The sequence below is a fragment of the Dermatophagoides pteronyssinus genome, unplaced genomic scaffold, assembly GCF_027571235.1.
Source record: "Dermatophagoides pteronyssinus isolate colony J.1.1.1.1 unplaced genomic scaffold, Derpt_VIB-CSIC_2022.12 sq0007, whole genome shotgun sequence".
Lineage (NCBI taxonomy): Eukaryota > Metazoa > Arthropoda > Arachnida > Sarcoptiformes > Pyroglyphidae > Dermatophagoides > Dermatophagoides pteronyssinus.
In genome coordinates this window covers 981,528-1,003,941 of record NW_027461531.1, presented here as the reverse complement: position 1 = coordinate 1,003,941, position 22,414 = coordinate 981,528, and the positions used below count along the sequence as shown (strand labels likewise).

The 22,414-nt window shown below is 28.6% G+C and overlaps 5 protein-coding genes across 5 annotated transcripts; 1 reads left to right on the top strand and 4 right to left on the bottom strand.

Annotated features, from left to right (window-relative positions):
• Positions 1-1,392: 1,392 nt before the first annotated feature.
• On the bottom strand, positions 1,393-9,066 carry LOC113799573 (uncharacterized). The gene is made up of 4 exons (XM_075820566.1): positions 8,785-9,066; positions 7,747-8,666; positions 3,060-3,223; positions 1,393-2,352 (listed from the first exon to the last, which is right to left on the bottom strand). The coding sequence occupies exons 1-4, from the start codon at positions 8,886-8,888 to the stop codon at positions 1,681-1,683; spliced, it is 1,860 nt and encodes a 619-aa protein (XP_075676681.1). The 5' UTR covers positions 8,889-9,066; the 3' UTR covers positions 1,393-1,680.
• Positions 9,067-12,707: 3,641 nt separating this feature from the next.
• On the bottom strand, positions 12,708-16,579 carry CycT (Cyclin T). Its single transcript, XM_027350216.2, has 7 exons — positions 16,156-16,579; positions 15,961-16,042; positions 15,775-15,897; positions 15,595-15,718; positions 15,392-15,528; positions 15,150-15,338; positions 12,708-15,092 (listed from the first exon to the last, which is right to left on the bottom strand). Exons 1-7 carry the CDS (start codon positions 16,299-16,301, stop codon positions 13,332-13,334), a joined length of 2,562 nt encoding a protein of 853 aa, XP_027206017.1. The 5' UTR covers positions 16,302-16,579; the 3' UTR covers positions 12,708-13,331.
• Positions 16,580-16,840: 261 nt separating this feature from the next.
• dgt1 (KAT8 regulatory NSL complex subunit dim gamma-tubulin 1) lies at positions 16,841-18,825 on the top strand. Its single transcript, XM_027350233.2, has 3 exons — positions 16,841-18,278; positions 18,348-18,499; positions 18,582-18,825. Exons 1-3 carry the CDS (start codon positions 17,066-17,068, stop codon positions 18,765-18,767), a joined length of 1,551 nt encoding a protein of 516 aa, XP_027206034.2. The 5' UTR covers positions 16,841-17,065; the 3' UTR covers positions 18,768-18,825.
• On the bottom strand, positions 18,759-19,561 carry LOC113799615 (ribonuclease DdI-like). Its single transcript, XM_027350279.2, has one exon. It carries the CDS (start codon positions 19,516-19,518, stop codon positions 18,823-18,825), a length of 696 nt encoding a protein of 231 aa, XP_027206080.2. The 5' UTR covers positions 19,519-19,561; the 3' UTR covers positions 18,759-18,822.
• Positions 19,562-19,899: 338 nt separating this feature from the next.
• On the bottom strand, positions 19,900-21,495 carry LOC113799599 (uridine phosphorylase 1-like). The gene is made up of 5 exons (XM_075820807.1): positions 21,376-21,495; positions 21,167-21,248; positions 20,841-21,114; positions 20,583-20,768; positions 19,900-20,531 (listed from the first exon to the last, which is right to left on the bottom strand). Exons 2-5 carry the CDS (start codon positions 21,244-21,246, stop codon positions 20,064-20,066), a joined length of 1,008 nt encoding a protein of 335 aa, XP_075676922.1. The 5' UTR covers positions 21,247-21,248; positions 21,376-21,495; the 3' UTR covers positions 19,900-20,063.
• Positions 21,496-22,414: the final 919 nt, after the last annotated feature.

Here is a 22,414-nt window from a genome sequence, read left to right as displayed (position 1 = left end):
GTCATACAACGGAAACATACGGGAATGCTCGAACAAATTTGTTAAACAACATTGTTCATCGTTCGTTGATGTTTGATTGAATTGGAACTTTGACGAAGAATCTGTTCCATTCATTGAAGCAATAACAAAATTGGGGAAATTTTTTTTGGAGTTTGTCATTTGGATCTACACACACACAAACACGAATCTATTGGAAAAAGAATCGAACAACAACAACAACATCAGAGCAATCAACATAATTAAATTTAGCTGTATATATTGGGATGTATGGTCGTTTCACAAGTTTAATTCGATCATCGTTTATCTTTCTCATTGTCGAAACAATATTATTACTTACATTGCCTTTCATTGCTCATCAATAACAATGGTAATCATCAATTTTATTTCAAACATAACATTAGCCACCAAAGTAACTATATGTAGTTAAAGTAGTGGTTACGAATCGATAATAATGATTACTTGCTATCACAATGTTGATGATGATAAAATTAATTTTCACTCAAAGCATCAGTCTTTTTTATTTCTTTCCATATACTAATTCCTAATTAATGTTAACTAAATTCTTGTTTAAAAAACAATTTATTACGAAACGAAAAAAAAATGTAAAACAGAAAACACCATTAGACATATAACGATGATATTGAATTGAATTTTTGATTTTTTTTTCTTTATCAAATAAGAAGAATAAACTTTCTTTTTTTTTCTTTTTTTCGAGTATTTTGAATGATAAAAAAAATAGTAAAGAATTTTTTAACAGCTTTGCAAACTAATTTAAAGCAAATCTATTAACGATAAAGGCTATTAATTCTTCTTTTTTTCCTTCATCATCATGATCGAATTTCGAATCAATATTTGTTTTCATTTATTTTATCATTCATTTCGAAAAAAAATCGATTGATTCGTGATCGCCCAACTATAAGTGAACGTGAAACCCAAAAAAAGACAAAAACAAATGAAACAAACAGATCAATCATTTAATAGCCAATTGAATCCGAATCAGTGAGATATATAAATAAATAAAATGAGAAAATAAAAATAAATAAAAATCTATAGAATTGTTATCCATTAAAAAATTGAAAAATGATTAATTGATCATTTTCTTTATAATCAGGAAGAGATCATTCGTTTTCATATTGTCCATGGTGGATGATGAAACAAATCCAATTTCTCGTTAATCATAAATATTGCGTGGCGAATATTTTCATATTTTAAAATTAATTAAATTTATCATTTGAAAAAAGCTTAATTTTTTATCATATTATTATTATTATTGTTATTGTTTTGAAAAAATAATGAAAATTGTTTTTTTTTGGTGAAAATAATTTACAACAACAAAAAAAACAATCCAAATTACAACAACCGAAAAAAAAGATGAGCATGAACATTCACCTAAATGTTTTGTATTGTTATGGTTGATAAAGAAAAAAAAATCGCGAATCATATTTTATTTCTCGAATGAACAAAAACAGATTGAAAATTTTCATCATTTATTTTCATCGTTTAATATAATATTTATTCATTGTTTGTGTATGGATGTGTGATCATCTACATTTTATATGGAAATATGATGATAATGTATAAATTAAATTTTGTCAATCAAAAAATTTTATTCTGTACACACAATGTTATTTATTGCAATTATATTGTTTTCATAATAATCATCATAAAATGATTGCTGATTTAGCTTACAAATTGTCTATAGAATGGTTCAACTGAACCAATAGTTCCTGTTCCATGTAAATGATGGGATCCTGTTGATGTATTGCTACCGACAACATGATTACCGCTATGATTAACGTTGCCGCTGTTTTTTCCACTTAACGTTGTTACTTTACCAATATCTATTGTTTCACCGGGTGAATGTCTATTTGCATAACGTCCACATTCAATCCATAAAGGCATCACTGGATTATGAAGATTGTGTGGATGTGAATGATGTTCAATAATAACCTGATTTTCATGCGATGATTTTAATGTTTTGAATAACGATAATGGTGTTGATGATCGATCACCGACGGTCACTGTTGATGATGATGATGATGATCCACCATTTGCTGATAAAGATTTTGTTATTCTTCCATCAATGCTTGGATTATTTTCATCATCAGAATAATGAACCGGATTAGAATTATCCGAATCATAATCATTGTCACTAGCCGACATTCGACCATCACTTGAATCCTGATTCATTGTGGCCATTGTTGTTGATACTGTATTGCCTGATCTATTATTTTTGGCAGTTGCCGTTGATGATGATTTCGATGATGATGATGATAAATTCTGTTTTGTTTCTTGTGCCGTTTTTTTACTACGTTTCCATTTCATTCGACGATTTTGAAACCAGATTTTCACCTATTTATTGTTATAAAGTAAATAATTCATTTGATTGTCAAGTTATTTTTTCAAGTGACAAAAAAAAATCATTTATAAAGCAATAGTTTAAAATTAAGTGATTAAATAAAGTCAAATTCCCTATAAATATTATGGTTGAAAGATAAAATAAGTGTAGACACGTGCCTTGTGCAGCAGCCTGTCGTTGGTTTTTCTAACCGATCACAAATATATGACAAAAAAAAATCAAGTCAAACTTAGTTTCTTAATGAACTATACTAAACTGAAACTGTGTACTTATAATTTTATATTTGTCTAAGTGTGTGAAATTCTAGTGATTCAATTAAATTAATGGAATCTTATCATTATTTGACTTTAATTGTAAAGTCTGTTCTGTTTATATTTCAAAATTCTGTTTTCAAAAAAGAGAAATAGAGATAAAATTCTGATATTAATAATATGACATATGGCAAATTGTCATCATCATCATCATTATGGAATCAAATCTAAATAAATGTAATGGAAATTTATTAGACAAAATTGATTCATATTAGGATTTTTTTTTGTTAGAATTCTCAGTTGAAAAAAAGCATCTTTTATGTTGATATTGGCATCATTCATTTTTGAAAGATTTGTATTTCGCATGACTTATTTTTTCCAATAAAATAATAATAAATTTAAAAAGAAGCGAAAAAATTCTGAAAATTTTTTGTGTTTTATTATTTTACCTGTGTTTCGGATAGACATAAATTAGTGGCCACTTCAAAACGTTTAGGCCTGGATAGATATTTATTCATACGGAATTGATTTTCCAATTCAAGTAATTGTTGACTTGTAAATGCTGTTCGTGGTCTTCGTGATTTACCAATCATTGTTGTTGAATTATTTTGGCCTAATAGATATTTTTTAATGAAATAATAAAAAATGAGAAAAAAAATTTATTACCAATAATTTCAATTACAAAAAAAAACATACGAATAAAAGACAAATTGATTTACACAAAACAACAAATCATCAAATTAAATTAATGACCATTAAATTAAACAATATTACTATAGTAGGGAAGCCCATTATTATTATTATTATTATTATCAACAATGACATTTAATTCAATGATTCATTTGATTTCTTCTTCATCATTCAATTATCATTCAAATTTAGATTACTTTTGAAACACATATTGTGTTTGTATGAATACACTTGAAATGATCATCATCATCAGCAAATGAGAGACAGTATTCTATTATCATCATTTACGTTTGGATATGATCGAAAAAAAAAACAGCGTAAAAAGTCACTTGTATACCAGGAATAATGTATTGATGATGATGATAATGATGAAAAATACGATTTTTGGTCGCCAGTGTGAATTGTGCGTGTGTGACACACGTTGTCATTGTAAACGAATGAGGATTATTATATTTTATTTTATTTTTATTATTTTTTGTTTTCAACATAAAAATTAAAGGACCCATTGATATATATGAGATGTTGGATCAAGAGTAAATATAACCAAAAAAAAAAAAAGAGAGAGAGAGTAAATCTCTGGAGAATGTGTAGAGACACCAATGGTTCACATTGGCATTGTATTAAATGTTCTTGGATCTTCTATTGTTAAATGTTATAATGGTGTTTGGTGGTGTTGATGATGATTTGTAATATGGTGAGATGAGATGGTGCTAAAAAAAAGTCTACTTATACTAAACGATCAAATTAAATTAGCTTCTTTCTTCCATTACTTTTGTTATATTTTCATTATAAATTGTATTGTGTTGGTGGTGTTGACATCATCACACGGCCAGCAATACAATCCCGAACGAAAAAAAAATCGTAATCATTCAATATGTGTGTGTGTGTGTGTTCTAAATGTTCAATCAATTGATAGGTACGTGTCACACACACCAAACATAGGCGTTAATTTGGCCATCTGTCATGTTTTTTTTTGAATATTGATCAACCAAAAAGAATTAGAGAATGAGATCGATACGGTTTTATCATTGTAAATACCGAATGAAAGAAATCCGTCAAACGCGAATAATAATAAAAATTCGAATGACTGACAAACAACATTGAATGGTATATATGGTTGATTTCAAATTTTCATTCAATTAGTATTGTGTGTGTGGTCGATAATGATTTTATTTTCATTTTATTACGATTCTAATATTTAAATTGTCACTTCTGCTTTATCAAATGAATGAAAGTGTGAAGGGTACCAAAAAGAAAAAAAAGGTGTCGAATAATAATCAAATCATCATATGGCGATCACATCGATAATCATCATCATCATTATCATTAGACTCATGAATTGTTAAATATTCTTCAAATCATTCATTGATATTAAATGGAAAACTTTTTTTTTGTACGAATAAATTACTGAAATAAGTAAATGAGTAAATATATAGACATTTTTATTTTGGTTTATTTTGTTTGTTTGTTTATCTGTGTCCATATTGTAAATGTTGTAGGGATAAAATAATTCTTCACAAATATGAAACATGGCTACCATATGTATACCAAAAAAATATCAATCAAAAGAAAACAGAAGTGAAAATCGAAAAATTTCTCTAAATCGATCCATTTAAGCAAATAGAATTTAATCGAATCGATAACTCTATAGTTTTTATTTTATTTTCTTTCGTCAATTGATTAATCAAAGACTCATTTATTCACTGGAAAAAAAAGAATGAATGAAGAGGAGAAAAATAATTTCTAATTTAATTTTCAACTGACTTTCAATTATTGAACTAAATTAGCAGATACACATGCTCACACTTATAAAGTACACACAGAAAAGAATATATTTATAAATGATTCTGTATCTCACTAATTTTTTTTTGTTTTGTTCAACAAATAAAGTTTCACTTCGTTTTTTTCTATTCATTCAAACTTCAAACAAAAAAAAAGTTCCAACAGTAAGAATAGTACACAAACGCTAATTTCTTCTGCTGTATATATCATTCTTTGTTTTTCTAATCCTGCAATAGAATATCCTGTTTAAACTAACTAGTATGCCCAATAGAATAATGTAGCCTATATCTATAAGGAAAGAAGAGAAAAAATAGCTTAATTCACGCCTTGGGCAAAAATAATCAGCAATCGGCAAACATTCCAATTTGGATCATCAGAATATAAGCGAGGATAAGCAAAAAAAGCATCCCTTAATAAAAGATAGAGCGAAAGAAAGTGAGCGATAGAGAAAAATAAAAATAAATGGATGTTGATGTGTGATGTTTATGCTGTCATTTTTCTTCATACTATAGAATCTAAAGAATCAGTAGAAAGTTTTTTTTCGGAATATTCAAAATAGAATTGAAAAAAACAGAAACAAAAAATAAAAATTGTAATGTGTAATGAATGAAAATCCTATTAGATTCTGATTATAAACAATGAGGATGACAGCTATTTTTTTGCCACTTTACTTTACTTTACATATTGCAAAGAATGAATAATTAGGCTTTGTTTTTTACTAAGGGTGAAAAGTATATAGAATTGTAAATGTTTAATATTCTTTATTTTTCATCAATTTTTTACTCATATAAAGGACCCAGATGGCATCTTGGTATTGCTGGTAGGAAAATAGTCGATATGTAAACAATTTAATCATCATCATTATTGTCGTCGTCGTCAGATATTTTGTTTTGTTGCTAAAATTTTAAATACATGAATATGAATGAACTTTGTCCATGTCGGTAAGCGGGAAAAATCGTTTTTTTTTCTTTTTTTGGCAAGATATTTTCTGTTTTGTTTTCCTATTCGTTATCGATTAACTTTATTCAGATAATTGTATTTATTGGATCAGTATTTTCAGTATTTTTTCTCTCTTGGTCACAATTTATTGTTGTTATTCATTGATTTTCATGTCCAGCTAGTGTCAATGATAAACAAATAAAAATATTGTTAACCTTAACATGACCGCAGACCGAAATTTGCACTTTGATCAATTACAAACAAACAAACAAAAAAGAGAGAAAAATCTTTGGCTTCTGTTTCTTGGATTTTCAGTACGATGACCATTGTCGTGACCCTAACGTGTGCCACCAATCAACCAACCATACACCAATAATACAAATCATTGTAAAATACACATCGCATTATTTTATATTTGCATAACAATTGATAAATGCAATTGTCAATAGAGAGAGAAAATTTTCATTCATAATGATCTATATTCTGATTAATCTATTGCTTTAGGGTTTTTTTTAATAATAATAATAATTTGGACATTTCAAACTTTGTAACATATGTGTTTGTGTGTGGTCGTAAACATTACAAAAGCTATACAAAACACATTGAACAAAATCGACAAACGTCAATCAATACAATGTAATATTGTAATTTGGAAAAAAAATTTCCATCAATTATTGGATGATTTGAAATTCAAATCAATATTATTAATATCGATTGATATTAATATCATTATGGCTAAATGATAATGACAGGTTTGAATAAGTGAGATAGTGATCAAACTATTTAATCATTTAGATTTTAATTTCAATGTAATTTGTCGTTATTAAATTTTTTTTTCTCTCTTTTACTGTTGTTTGTTCAAATTATCTTTTTATTAATCTGTCTAATAACTTTTGATTGAAATTTTGAGAATCCTGTAATACAATTAAGATCAAATTAATCATAGATATATCTATGATACATTCACACCAACAATATGTTTTCAATAATCATAATTGATACACACACACACACACACACATACAGGTGAAAATCACACCATTATTATTATCATCATCATTATCATTATAAATTGACATTAAAACGATTATCATTATTGAAATTTGACAAATATTATTAAATACAAGCAAACATACACACTATTATTTACTTAATTTAAAATCAATAAATTTCTTTTTCACCTTTTTTTGGATGGATTAACTCGTATCTTGCTGTCAATCAATTTTGATAAACGATCAACGACAGTGAAAAAAAAACTAAATATAAAAATATTTGTTGATCTTATTGTTGTATATATGATTTAGATTTGAAAATCACACCAATTTCTTTTTGATTTATACACACATACACAAGTTATATGATGTGTAATAAATTTCTCTCACTTTTATTCTATTACGATAATCATCATCAGATATCATAACAGAGAATGGAATGTGTCAATTTATTTATTTTTCTTTAGGTAAACATTTATCAATCGAATAAATTGAATTAAATCAGTAGCCATTATGATTGAAAGATTGATAAGTAAATATATAATTAGCCTAAATGTAATTTTATCGAAAATAAAACAGGATTGGTTTTTTTCTGATATATTTTTTTTATTTAATAATTTCTCAATGTCCTCTCATCCATTAGATTCAAATAAATAAATATTGGTTTCTATAGAAACAAATCATATTTACTTAGATTCATTCATTGTTTTTTTATGATTTACAGGTAACATACCATTTTGACAAAGCATCTCTTTGGCTAACCATTCATATGCTTGAGCGGCAGCAGTAGCCTGTTGTCCATCACCAATAGAAGCAGCAGCCGCAGCTATCGATTTACCAGCTGATGCAGCAGTAGCAATCTGATGAAATGCTGAATGAAATGCCGATGCATTCGTAAAGAATGGCAATGTTGGAAATGTTGAAATTGATTGTGATGATGATGATGTTGTTGTTGTGGTTGTTGCTGTTGATGATCCTTCACCATTACCATTTTGATGATGAATTGATGCTTGATCTTGAGCATTCATAATCATTGATGATGATGATGATGGATATATTGATGCGTATATGGATGAAGAATGTTGTTGTGATTGTTGTTGTTGATGAGCGAACAATGTTGATAATGTTATCGGATTAGCAGCTGAATGTTGAGGTAATGTAAGCCATGGTGATTTAATATGATCATTGATTGATGTCTCAATATTTTTTGTCGGATCAAATCCATTTTTGGCAACAGTAACAGCATCTACTGTTATGGGACTTGATATTGATCTTGGAGATCCGGTTGTTTCATCATTATCATCATTATCAGTAATTTTTAGTATTGGTGATCTTCTGAATGAATTTTCATTAATTCCCGAATTAATTGTTGTTGATTTAATTTTTGGATGACTGGATCTTGCCAATAATGCTTCAATACAAAAACTTGATGAAATTGAATTTGGTTTAGATATTTTAGCAGTCGAAATAGTTTTCACCATTGTTGGTTTTGTTGGTTGTCGTGATTTTTTCGAAAAATTTGGATTATTTTCAATAATCGATTCGTTTGCTGATGGTGATGATAATGAAGATGAGGATGATGCGGATGATGATGATAATGAAGGTGATAATGAAGGTGACGATGAAGACGATGGTGATGATGAAGACACTTTGCTATTTGTTTTTACCGACATCAGTGATTTGAACGGTGATGAAAGAAAATGAAATTTCCAAGACAAAAAAAAATCAAAATAATTTTGGAAAAATGTGGGAAAAAAACGATTTTATTTACGGATTTTTTGAAGCAATTAAGCGAAAAAAAATGGACAAAATTGAACTGATGTTGTTTGTCGATGTGACAATATCAAGAATGTTACTATAACATATTAATGGCATTTAAATTTATACCATTATATTTTATTAAATACACACATATTTATCAAAAGATATTCGTTCGATTATGATGATCGGTAGCACACACACACACTATCACACTAATTGGCATCGATAATGTACAGAGAATTATTCTTGTCAACATTATTTGATGCTTTAATGATGTAGATATATATTTTAGAAGTTAAATAACGATAATAAAACAGCTAACAGCAATGTTAACATACACATCTAAAAAGACATATAGTGAAAAGAAGATAAAAATTACACATGCGTGTCATATATTTGCAACAACAACAACAACAGCAGCAAAAATTAGATCAGTTATCACATAAAACAACAATATTGTATATACATGGTTTAAATTAACCAATCAGTAGCCATTATCATTTGACAAAAACCGCCTACAAACCGTGGCTAAAAATATTTATTCATTCATTAGTTTTCTATACAAAAAAAAACATAACACGCACGGATAAGATCTTATTATGATGAAGAATGGCGACAGAGAAAATTTCCAAAAAAAAAAATAATATAAAATTGGAAAAAAGAAACTGTTTTTCAGTTGGTAAAGTATTAGAGGGAAAGAGAAAACAAATAATAAAAAGATGATGATGATGATAGTGATGAATGAATGAATCACGAAAACAAATACATGTGAGGACTGAAACTTTTATCTCTATCTCCTTTTGTTCATTTTTTTTTTTTTGTTCTGAAAAACAAAAATTCAAACGAATAGTAATAAAATTAAAATAAGTTGCGAACAGCGAACAAAAAAAAACAATTTAGTTACGTTTAAAATTCCATAATTTATTTGAATAGTGAATAAATTGAATGTGTAAAATAAATGAGTAAAACAAAACAAAACAAAAATTAAAAGAAATGGATTCATCCAATCGAGCATGTCCTTTTCAGCATTAGATTATGTCTATATACGGATGTTGTTGTTAATGTTATTGTTTTGGCAATCTCAATTTTTTTATGATATGATTTTTTGTTTAACATTCGGGAATAAGTGGTAAAGAAGATGACGAAAAAGAAGAAAGTTTTCGTTACTCTATATAAACATAAATTTCACTATAATGATGATGATAATGATCATCATCATCATTCGAAATTATTCTGTTGTTGATGATCAAATATGTTAGTATCAAATCCATTTTCGTTAATATTTTTTATATCCGTTTTTTGATTAGCGTTTTATATAGACATAATAGCGAATCTTGTTATATTATCATCATTACAATATTGAATATAAAAAAAATACAAATGAAAAGATATTGTATAGATGAAATGTAATGTGCAAACAAAGTCTTTATCATCATCATTATTATTAATGTTGTCAAGCTTTTCGAGCTAATAATCATCTAAATATAATGAACATTTATAGCAAAATTCTCGTTAATTTAAGAGATTCTCTCATTTGAATTTGAATTTTCAATCAAGAGTTCATCATTTGCTCATCATTTTCGGAATGAGTTAACAGGCAAAAAAAACCATTCGCATATTGATGTAATTATTACATTGAATTGGAACAAATTATTATGTTGTTTCTGTTGTCTCTCTCTAATTAATCAATGGCTAATTTTGGAACTTTTTTGTTTGCTTTTTTTTGTTTTAATTAGCTAAATGATTGGTACATTTTGGATGATCATAAATGGATCAAAAATTCTACATAATAAAATTAAATTTAAATCAACTGGGATTTTTCATTGTAGACAATTGTGCCAATATTGAATATTCTACATTGATTATCATGATACATGGATTTTTCAATTTTGTCAATTTTTCGTTTAGAATAAATAAATAAATGAATGCAAACTTTTTAATTTTCCGGAAACAAAACAAAACAAAAAAGAAAATCAAACAATTTAGATCACGATCGAGAATAGGAAGAAAAGTTTTTATTTTTCTTGTTAAGAATTTTGAACATTTTCAACATTAAAATCACAACCAAAAACAAAAATTCAAAAAAAAACAACAGTCGAACAAAATATAAATTAACCAACACAGATGGGCAACAAGGAATTTATCGATTGTATTGGTCGTTTGGTTGTTTTGTTTACACATCCATTTTTTTTCCTTCTATTTGAATGAGAATCAAATCAGAATTCATTTGTTTGTTTACTGTCGCCAAATGAACTCGCACATATATTTTTTTGATAAAAATATTTGTCCTGTAGTTTTTTTTTGTTGTTGATGTTTTTTCGTTTCGGATCTTTTTGATTTTAAGATTAAAATGTATATTTGAAAAAAACCGATAACGATTGATTGCTTCAATGCAATCAATTTAGATAATTCATTCGATTATACCATAGGATTAAATAATAATTTGCCGACAAAACAAAATTAAAAAGATGAAGAAGAAAAAAACAAATCTAATATTTCATCGCTAATTTAATAATGGTAAGATTAATCAATCAATCAATCGATAAGGTATCAATCTATACATGGTAGTTCCGCGACAAATAATTAAAGAAAAACGAAAAAACAACAATCAAAACGTAAGATTTTTACTAATCCCCTAAACACCAGTATGTTTATAAAATGAATAAATAAGCAAAAAAAATGTCATGTTCGTTGCTACTGTTGTTGTCGTTTTTTTGCTGTGTGTGCTTTAACATGTAACCGGAACAAATAGACAAAATAAAACCAAAACCAAAAAATGAAACCAAATCAAATCGAAAGAAAAAAAACAGGTCGTATTCATTCGGAATGAAAAATAGAGAAAAAGCAAGACAAACACACATGCACATCGTTATCTTTGTCAAATAACATAGGTAAATTAAAAATTTTCTTACCAAAATGATTGTATTTACCACCTGCAACATATAAACATTTTTATAATGAGAGATTGAATTGTTTAGCGTCAAGCAGTCTACTGATTATTATTATTATTATTAGTGCATGAAACATCATCAAATACATAGATGTTTATATCATTAAAATAATAAAAAATGATTATAAAATGTTGTCATTTACTTGTCAAAATCATTATCATTATTTTTTTTTATTATATTCTCCATTTATTTACTCCGGATAGTCGTTGTTTTCTTTTCTTGTTTATTCAATTATTCTCATTATTTCTTTTCACAATCTATTAATGTAACTGTTCATTCATATTTTCGATATTTCGTCAATCTTTACAATTTATTTGAGCTACTTATCTAATACGGATCCGTCGCTTTTACATCAAACAAAAAAAAGTAATAATAACAACAGAAAGAATAATATTTTGGGGTTAAACATTTTTTATTATTACAACGATTAAATTACAATGAGCCAACAATGTTTTTTTATTTGTTATTTCAGATAAAAATAATATAAGATGTGATAAAATATGATTGCAAATCTGTTTAACTTCTGGAAATTTTTTTACCTATCAATCAAAATGAAAAAAAAGGAAAAGAAAAAGATTTAGGATTGAATATAGAAGAATGAGCAAAAAAAAACTTTGTAAAAGAATTATTAATTTATCGACCATAAGATTATCATTTCCATTTTTTAATCAATAAAATAATCATGAAAAGTAATTTATTTCTCGTAAGATGTTGTCAATGATCCAACCAACAGCAGCAGCAATAACAACAACAACAGAAAAACAAACGATCAAACAATAAACTTGTAAATAATTTCCAAATAGTATGACAGTTTGATGATGATGGTGATTGAAAAGGTTAGTAGTCAAAAGTAATCAAACCAGAAAACCTCTTTCAAAATTCTTCTAATGATTCAAAATACAGACACACACACAAAATATATAATTTAACATTTTTTTTTATTTGAAGATTTAATTAATTAATTAATTATATAAGATAGATTAATTATTTAAATAAAGGACGAAAGAGAAAAAAATATTTCAGCGGATGACAGTAATAAGAATAATGATTATGATAATGATGTGAGATTGAGAATGTGTGAATGAATTTTAAAAAAAAATCTCAATCAGATTAATTCATCAGATTCAAATGTTTGAACATGTTTCAACAACAACAACAAAAACAAAAAAAAAAAAGATTGAAAAGGCTGCTGATAGAAAATTTGAAAAAAAATCTCAGAAAAACATAACACAACAAATTAATTGTCTTTTTTTTTGTTGTTGTTGTTGGGAATAAAATATTTTTTGTTTTGTTTTTTTGTTTAAAAAAAATCAGAAATTCGTGATTATTAATCGAATAGTTATTTAGATTTGTATTTACATTTACAAAGTTATAACATAGAGAACAAAAAAAAACTGATGAAAATTCTTTTTTTTAGACCACGAACAAAACAAAATAAAATTTTCGTAGCGTGCATTTTTTCGTTTGTTTACGTTTATATTATGATGATGAGGATTGATTAAGAAAATTTACAACGAATTTCGAAATATAACAATGATGTCAGAATAAAATAAAAACCGAAAAAAACTATCGACAGGTGCAAACGATAGAATCGGTCATTGTATAATCAATTTCTTCTTTTTTTGCTTGATGGTTGCTGGTGTTCAAATGATGAAATATTTTTTTGTTTTAAATTAATTTTTAATTTTAGCGGTGCTGCAGGTGGAACAGTAGCAGCGGATGTGGGCGATTGATCGGCAATGGTCGACGGCCGTTGATCCATTTCGGTGGAAAGATCATTTTTACGTATTTTTAATTTGATTGGTGGAGGTCGATTGACTTGATCAATTAATCGATCATCACCATCACCATCTGGTATCAAAGCAAACGATGATGACGATGCGTCGGATGTTCGCCGATGATGATGGTGATGTCCATCACCACGATCTTTTTTATGTTTGTGTTTATGATGTTTATCTTTGTGTTTATGTTTCTCTTTGTGGTGTTTATGTTTATCTTTATGATGAAGATTTTGCGTAAATGATGTCGATGAATGTTTTGATAGTTCATCATCTAGCAATAGACTATTGATGCCCGATGTTGTTGATAATGGTGGTTGTGATGAATGATAAGTATCAGATATTAATTGATTGAATGCAGCCGCTGCTTGTGGCACTGCTGTTGATGGTTGATTAGTTCCAATGGGCAATTGTAATGGCAATAATTTCGAATCAACATTACTATTGTTAGTGAGTGATCCTATAATCGAATCAAGTGTATTCACAGGATTCGTTGACACTGTTGGAATCTTGGATGCCGTATTCAACAATGATTTGCTCACTGATGAATGTAAGGATTTATCTTCCAATGGTTCTGATTCGGTATCTTTGTTTGGTAAAAGATTGGACAATGAAGATGATTGTGATAAGGATGGGGTTGGATTGTGATGATTATTATTTGCAGTCGAAGCCAATTCATTGAACAACGGCAACGATGAAGACGATTTTAAATCAGTATTTCCTCCAACAGGGTTGCTTATATTATTATACGATTTATGATTCGTGGTGCTGGAAAATTCAAAAGAATTTGAAACATTTGATTTGGTATCCTCATTTGAATCGTTCATCATTATTAATGATGATCCAAGACCAGGTAATGAATAATTGAAATTTGTCGAATCTTCATTATCAGAGAATTCCATTTTAAAATCAGCAAATGAATCTTTTTTTGTTTGTGAATAATCGGAATATTCTGATCCCGGTGAGAACATTGATAAATGTGAATCAATTGGAAATAACGGATCATTAAACGAATTATTGTTACTATGGCTTATGACATCATTATTGTTGTTATTGAGATTGTTACTGCCTGTAAGTCTATTGTTATTAGTATTGTTGTTGCTTGAGGAGGATATCACAGATAAATTGGATTTTAAATTTGGAACATTACTGCTAATATGATTATGATTATTATTATTGTCATTCGGTAATGATTCTTTCTTCATTTTTTCCATCGATGATGATTCTAATGAGGCAGGATTTTTTCCAGCAGCAGATTTCGAAGATGAGTTTGCATATGAATGTTGCTGTTTTGATGTCACGTTTGATTGTGATTGTTTGGAACCATGATGATGAATTGGTTGTTCTGAATTATGTTGATGTTGATGATGAGAATGATGATGATGATGATGTGATTGATGATGATCAATACCAGGGCCATGACTTCCTGATGGTATGGATGATCGAACATTATTGACATGCAATGAGAATTTGGGATCTTTGGGTGACATTTTCTGTGCCGGTATGGAGGAATTTTGATGATGATGCGAATGATGATGTTGAGGTCTATTACCACTGATGCTGGTGTGTTCACTCGTTCGTTTGTACTCCTGTAATGATAATTAAGTCTTAAAATAAATGATAAACAAATGAATCAATTTTATTACGCTTGGTTTCGTTGATGGACTATTGGGTATAATAGGATTCAAACGACTTGATGATAATATCTTTTTTAATCGCGAAGGACATTTTTTCAATATTGATAAAAATTCCCCGGTTAATTCTTCGAGCATTTCTTGAGTGACATTAGGATCAACATAGGTCCACCAATCACGACCTTCGATAGATCTTGAAAGCTATTTTTACATTTAAAAAAATGAACAATATTACTTGTTGATAAAAGTCATACCTCGAAAGATGCCCATTTACAGACGAAATATACACAGATACAGGCGACCACGGTTGGTTTATATTGCAAACACATCGTTGTCAAATGCAGGCTGTTTGTTGCCATTATGTACGATGCCTGAGCCAAATCTTTATTGGCTATTTATTCAAATAATAAATCATATTGTTCAGTGATAAAAGAACAATTATAATGAATCCAATTACCTCGAACAAGATCAAAACAATTGACTACATAGGTGTGGGGATGCTGTACACTGAGGTCAAAACCAAGCGTCCGTAGCATTAAATTCTCATGATGTACCAATTCGGCGGCAAGTGCCTGAAATTGCTGTAAATTCAATAATTAAAAATGTGATGAAATTATTTCAAGCTAAAGAATAATACCTCACTACGTGGATCAAGATTTTCCCGGTACAAACATATCTGAGCAACTTTGATGACATGTTCAAGTTTTCGATGTTGCTCCTCAACTTTGGCTGCAAGAAATAGTGCACAAGAAGCTATGGACTTTGAATAGAAATTCATCTGATTAGAATGAGAACAACAAAATATGGATTAAAATAGACTTACATTACGATGGAACCGAGAGAACGAATGCTGAGTGTAAAATCTGTGCATATAAACAATAGCGGTATTGATTACCAGTTGATTTCTGCATTTGAAAATAAACAATAATGAGATGATGAATGAAAAAGAAATTAATAAAAAGAATTAGATTGAAAATTTCAGATTTATTCAAAGATATGTTTAGAAATCAAAACATACACTTTCAATTTTTGGCCCATATCTTGAATAAGATTAGCTGCTTGTTGTCGATATGAAAGTTCTTTTTCGGCATCGATTCCACATCTTCTTGAGGGACTATTCTCGAGTTCATCTTTTGTAAAATACCAACGTTCACGTTGGGCCATTATTAGGTCGGGTAAGTCTTGTTTTTTTTGCTTGGGTTTTGGCGGACATGGATGTCCCCAACCTACGATCGATCTAGATCGAATGCTACGGCTGATTTATTGGTCGATCAGGTTGTGGACAATAAAATGCCGAATTCATTGAACATTCTCAAGATGGTAATTTATCAGTTAAATTAATTTAAAAGTCAGATTAAAGCAAAAAAAAATTCAGTCTATCAAGATGAAAATCCACACAGAGCAAGCGATTTTTTCCAACACACACAAATCCAAAGCAAAAATCAAGATGACTGCTTATGTAGAAGAACATTCATATAAGATAGGACAAAATGATATTTTTATCAATTAATTAATATTAAAAATCGAATTTATTTTGTCAAAATTTGGATAAAAATATAACAAATTATATTAAAATTTCATTCTTTATCAGTACAGGATTAAACCGATCTTTTTAAAATCATTATCAATATTAATGAATTTACAGGTATTTACAGTGTCGGTGAACGGAGCCGCGGCGAGCGCAATTTTTTTTTCGCTCGCCTTTTCGCTGTTGTTGTTGTTTTTGTCGTGTTGTGTGTTTGCCTTGATCGGTGATTGAAATACATGCAAACAAGCTCGTAGTTTTTGTTATGTGATATGAGATGAAATGAGATAATCCTTAGTTTATTGAATGGGCTGATCATTTCAAATAATCGTAACAACTTTTATAATTTAAAAATCTTATTCAAAATAATCATCATTAGATGATATAATAGATATTCAAAACAATGTCATATAAATCACAAAATTCCTCTCAGGGAAAATCAAATAGATCAACGGCCTGCAGCAGCAGTAGTCATCGATCACAACAACAGCAATTAATATATTTGAAACGTCAATCATCACTTTTCAACCAATTTCTTCATCATCAACAACGACCTAATTCACATCAAACAAATGCCGATAATTTTTGTCTATATCCGCATAGATTTTGTCTACAAAATCGTCTTGAAAATTATAACTATTGCATACGTCATATTCTATTTGATAAGAATGCTCCGTTCAAACAATGTTCATATATTCACCCACAAACAAATAAACGCTGTCCGAAAGCTGCCCGTCGTTATGATCGTCGTGATCGTGATACCGCTTTTTGTCCATGGCATATTCAACAATTCAATCTATTACGGCGCAAGAATGCCTGCATGGAAAATTATCAGAATTCAATGGCTGATGGAAAGAAAACAAGTTTAAAAAGAAAATTCGAAGAATTGGAACATTATTGTCCGAGCGATGAACATGATCATCGACGTAAGAATGGTGATTGGGAACTTCCCGATTATAAAAGTGTTGTACCAAGTAAAGCTTTAAAAACTCGAATAACCGATTCCATAAATGCTATACATTATCAAAGTCAAAATAATGATGATTTTTCACATTTAATGTTGGCTGATGTTCTCAATCTAGATTCATTGGATTCAGATAATGAATCTGTTGAAAGCTACATGGACGATCCGTTACGTCATGCTGGTGTTTATTCTGCCGAAGAAATATCTCATATTCTTCGTGATAAAATGCTTAGACTTCAGACATTGTACATTAATCTGCTCAATTATTATCGTCAGATGTTGAAGCAAAAAATGAGACAATATTATTTAGCCAAGTTATCGGCGGCCACTAATAAACTTTGTGAAAATCAAAGTTCGAATGGAAAAACCTTGGAATCTTCATCGACGATAGCAACGATAAATGATTCAAACACCATAATCGATGCACTTAATGAAGATCAAGATTATAAAATAATGAAAGCCATGTTTAAATATCATAATTTTTCAGGATCCGAAAAATTGATTCAGAAAAAGGCAAGTGAAATTCGTCAAAATTTGATAGAAGATAAACCAGTGACGGAAAAATCGTCGACATCATCGACTTGTATTTACAAAAAAGATGCCCAACAATGCCAAAAGCAATGTGTTCCACTTTCTAATTATTGTCGTACACGTAAGCATTTCACACAAACATTTAATAAATTGCTAAACTTTTCATTTTTTACTATTTTTCAATTTTTAGACATCTTGTATGATCCATATCAAATTTTGTATCGTCCGTGTGCTAATGGAACACCACCTTGTTTAATGCCTGTCGTTTCCTATGTTCATCGTAATTCTTGTTTACGACATACTCAAATCAAATTTGAAAAGAATGAAATCACTAAAATTATGGTAACGTTTAGTTTTAAAATTGGCTTATGCAGCCATCCTCTGGCAATTTTTATCTGATTATCTTTTGTTTTGTCCTAAGCAGAAAAGCCCAGAAAAATTGGAACCAAAATATCCTGATCAACCAATAAATGATGATGATGATTTGGAAAATGAAACTGAACTCTTTCATTCTATTGAGGACATTTCAATGGCAATGGATCCTGTTGAATCGGAAAATTTATTCAGTTTAGAACATGAGTTTGATATTGATTCAAATATGTTATCTTAACTAATTGTCAATTTTTAATGTAATAAATCAAACGAATTAAACTATTTGAAAATGATCATTTTCTGGTGGGTAGATAGCCAATTTTTGAATCAAAACAGCCAACATCTTCGGATTGACAATCAAATGGTGACAGATTTTGTTTGGATAGACAAAAATTAATTTGTAAAATGATAGGATAGTCATGTTGTTTACTTTGTGTACATTGGATTTGTACTCGATAACCGAAACCTTTTCGAATGGAATCATGGATAATTTGTAATGAATATGTTTGTGTTTCCGAAGGAAACACACCATCATCGGCTAACCATTGTTCAATATGCAACTTTTTAAATGCATTCAATGTTGATTTAAAATATCCCAATTCATCACGCATCAAAGGACATTCGGTAGCACACGTTCCATGTTTGGTATATTCATGTGACCAAAAATTTTCATTTGAACTGCCCGATTTTATTGATTTCCAATTGATAATCAATTCTGCTTCGATTGATTTAATTGCATCAGGATTAAATTTACTATTACGATTACAATACTGTGGATAGGAACCATCATTATTTTCCGGCCATGCTCCATGTATTAACCAACGATCTTGATGATGAATACATTTGTTATGTTCACAAAAACTTTCTGGCCATTGTGTTGCCAATAAAATGTAATCAAATTTTGAGGATTTCGATGATTTCGATGATTTAATCGGCGATAAAAATAAAATAAAAATCAACAACAAAAATGTCCATCGATGGTTAGCCATAATTGAAAAATACAGAATGATGGAAATAATATTAAGTTGATCCCATTTTTATAGATCGATTGTAATAATTAAATTTACGCAGTAATTATTGATATACTTTGAAAAGGTTATAGTTAATTGATCCTATAGGAATGGTATTTTAAAATTTAGTAATTATCCATTGCAAATCATCATACGACATTATGACACTTCATAGCAGTGATTCGAATTGATAAACAAAATCATCAATACCGCCACAAAATTAATTTAAACATAACAGAAAACATCATATCTTTTGTTAATAATAATATCAACAAAGAAAAAAAACATACTTTTGTCTCTAACAATAATAATGATAATTAAACTCATCAGCCAACAAAATATTTAAACACCACAATGTACTAAAGAGGAGAATTAATTGAAATTTAATATTTAAACGATCATTTTTTTCGAATATTTTTGACAAATCCGATTAAGATAATGAAATTATAATTTATAAAACAATTAAAAATTTGTCTTGGTCAAAAAATTAATTGTTATAATAAAATCGAATAATAATTTTGTTATCATTTATTATCATTAGAATGATGGTTACTATTGTTATGGTTAATCGCCAAACGTTGTTTGATAAAATCCATTACTAATCTTTGTGGTCGTTGTTGCATTTCATGATAATCCTGTTTATCAACTCGAACTTGATCACCATCAGTTCGTTTAACCAATGTAACACAAATGATAGCAGCATCAACATTAACATAGTGACACATTGATCCGAACACAAGTGATTCCATTTCGATGTTGACAACGCCGGCTTTTTTTAAATAGTTTAGCCTTTCAAATTTATCATCCATAGTATGATTACAAATAGCTCCATCGATTCGTAATTGAGATTCATAAAAATCATTTGCACACATTGTCGTACCCGTTATCGTTTGAAATCCTTGATTGTTTTGTGATTGTGCGATTCGTTTCAATTCTTTAATCAAATTTTGATTGAAAGCAACCAGTCTACGAACTATTTTGCCAAAAATCCGCTGTAAAGATTTGATTAATCATATGTACCTTGTCTTTTTCAAGATATTTACCTGCTCATAAAAAGGCCGTAATAATTCATCGACAGCTTTTTCGGTAATAACTACTGTGCCCGCTGGAACATCAATTCCACCCGATGTGCCAATTCGAAACAATGTAACATTTGTACATTTAGCATGATGAAGCAATTTCAGAATTTCATGGATCAATATCGATAACGAAGGAATACCCATTCCATGCTAAATAAAAAAGCAAATAAATGATGTTCATAAGATGAATATCAATTTAACGATTTATTCATTCATTTTTACCGATACGGAAATAATCGGTCCAACTTTGTACATCGAAAATCGATTAGGGCTACCAATCAGATCAACAAATTGCGGTTCCGTTATATTTAATTCATGGGCAGCCAATTTAGCAAATTCAAACATTCGGCTTTTCGTACCACCCATGCAAACAAATTTAATATCACCGAACATTTGTTCAAAATTATGTGTATCTGTGCTCATTCCCAAATGATATAATGTATCCGATTTTAGATTTGTCAGATTTTTATTCGGTAATTGTAATCGTCCATCTTGGCTAATGATTATGTTAATTTTTATCATTATATTCAGTTATAATTCTCACTTACCTTTTTTTCATCTGAAAAGTGTCATATATGATTTCAAAATTATCATTTTTATCATTGCATTTGTCATTATTATTATCCATGGCTGTTGTAAATAGGAAACGATTCAAAAGACGAATGATTTTTTTTAAGTAACCAAAATTAAATGGTTTTATAGTATTCTACTTCATGAGCAAATATTGTTTATTTAAACAACGACAACAACAACTTACATTTCTAAGTATACCAGGATTATAACCAAATTACTTGTTGTTAATTTGTTTGCCCGTTATTTATAATCTAAAGATATGGAAATGTATAAAGAAAAACGTTTATCCATCTGAAAAACATTTTTATCATCATCAATCAATAAGGAAAAAAAAGCAAACATTGCAGGATTTTTTTGTTGTTGTTGTAATTAGAAGAAGCTATTATCATTTGGATAACAAGATTAATTAAACAAGATTACTTGGAAATTTTTGTCACTACATTGATTATATGATTTTATTTAAAGACAGATTAATTTTACAAGTGTTTTCATCCATCCATCCATCCATCCAAACACATTAATTGAGTGATAAATGTGAAATAGACCACTTGAGTTTTATTTTTTTTTCTCCTTCGTTTTGTTAATTTCAACCGAGAAAAATCCAATTAATTTAAATTCCCAAAAAAAGATTGATTTTAGAATTGTTTATTTTTTTTTGATTTTTCAACACCAGATGACAGCAACGGACATAAACATTTATTCTTCAAATGAAATTATTTGATTTTTGAAAAAAATTAATTTTTTTTTCAACGAAACGAAACAAAACAAACAAAAACAGAATTTGTTCGATTAGAGCAAACGCAGTATATCGATGAAATAAAATAATTCATTCGAATGAATGTTTTGTTTGTATAACAATAACAACAACAACAACAAAAAAAAGATGATAGCAATCATTTATGACAATGGATGATTATAATGATGATGATGATGAGGATCATTATTATTATTATTATTATTATTATTATCATTATCATCATTATTATGACCATTATTATATTGATATAATGATAAGATTCGATGATGATGATGATGATGATATATCCGCCCATCATGTTACCGGGTGTGTGTGTGTATGTTTGTAAACAAGACAATTTTCACACCTCGATCATGGATAATAATAATTGGTCTTTGAATAAAAATTCAGATGATTGTCATCATCATCATCATCATAATCATAATAATCATAAGTGTGTTGATGTTGTAGAGAAAAAAAGAAATGA

Coding starts and splice junctions, on each gene's coding strand:
- LOC113799573 (XM_075820566.1), bottom strand. CDS start 8,888: ATGCCATTAATATGTTATAGTAACATTCTTGATATTGTCACATCGACA. Junction 8,667..8,784: donor TTAATTGCTTCAAAAAATCC/GTAAATAAAATC, acceptor AAAAACAAATAG/CAAAGTGTCTTCATCATCAC. Junction 2,353..3,059: donor TATGTCTATCCGAAACACAG/GTAAAATAATAA, acceptor AACAATAAATAG/GTGAAAATCTGGTTTCAAAA.
- LOC113799615 (XM_027350279.2), bottom strand. CDS start 19,518: ATGGCTAACCATCGATGGACATTTTTGTTGTTGATTTTTATTTTATTT.
- CycT (XM_027350216.2), bottom strand. CDS start 16,301: ATGGCCCAACGTGAACGTTGGTATTTTACAAAAGATGAACTCGAGAAT. Junction 15,339..15,391: donor GTAAATGGGCATCTTTCGAG/GTATGACTTTTA, acceptor ATGTAAAAATAG/CTTTCAAGATCTATCGAAGG. Junction 15,093..15,149: donor GTCCATCAACGAAACCAAGC/GTAATAAAATTG, acceptor TTATCATTACAG/GAGTACAAACGAACGAGTGA.
- dgt1 (XM_027350233.2), top strand. CDS start 17,066: ATGTCATATAAATCACAAAATTCCTCTCAGGGAAAATCAAATAGATCA. Junction 18,279..18,347: donor TTCTAATTATTGTCGTACAC/GTAAGCATTTCA, acceptor TTCAATTTTTAG/ACATCTTGTATGATCCATAT. Junction 18,500..18,581: donor ATGAAATCACTAAAATTATG/GTAACGTTTAGT, acceptor TGTCCTAAGCAG/AAAAGCCCAGAAAAATTGGA.
- LOC113799599 (XM_075820807.1), bottom strand. CDS start 21,246: ATGGATAATAATAATGACAAATGCAATGATAAAAATGATAATTTTGAA. Junction 21,115..21,166: donor ACTTTTCAGATGAAAAAAAG/GTAAGTGAGAAT, acceptor CATAATCATTAG/CCAAGATGGACGATTACAAT. Junction 20,769..20,840: donor GACCGATTATTTCCGTATCG/GTAAAAATGAAT, acceptor TTTTTTATTTAG/CATGGAATGGGTATTCCTTC.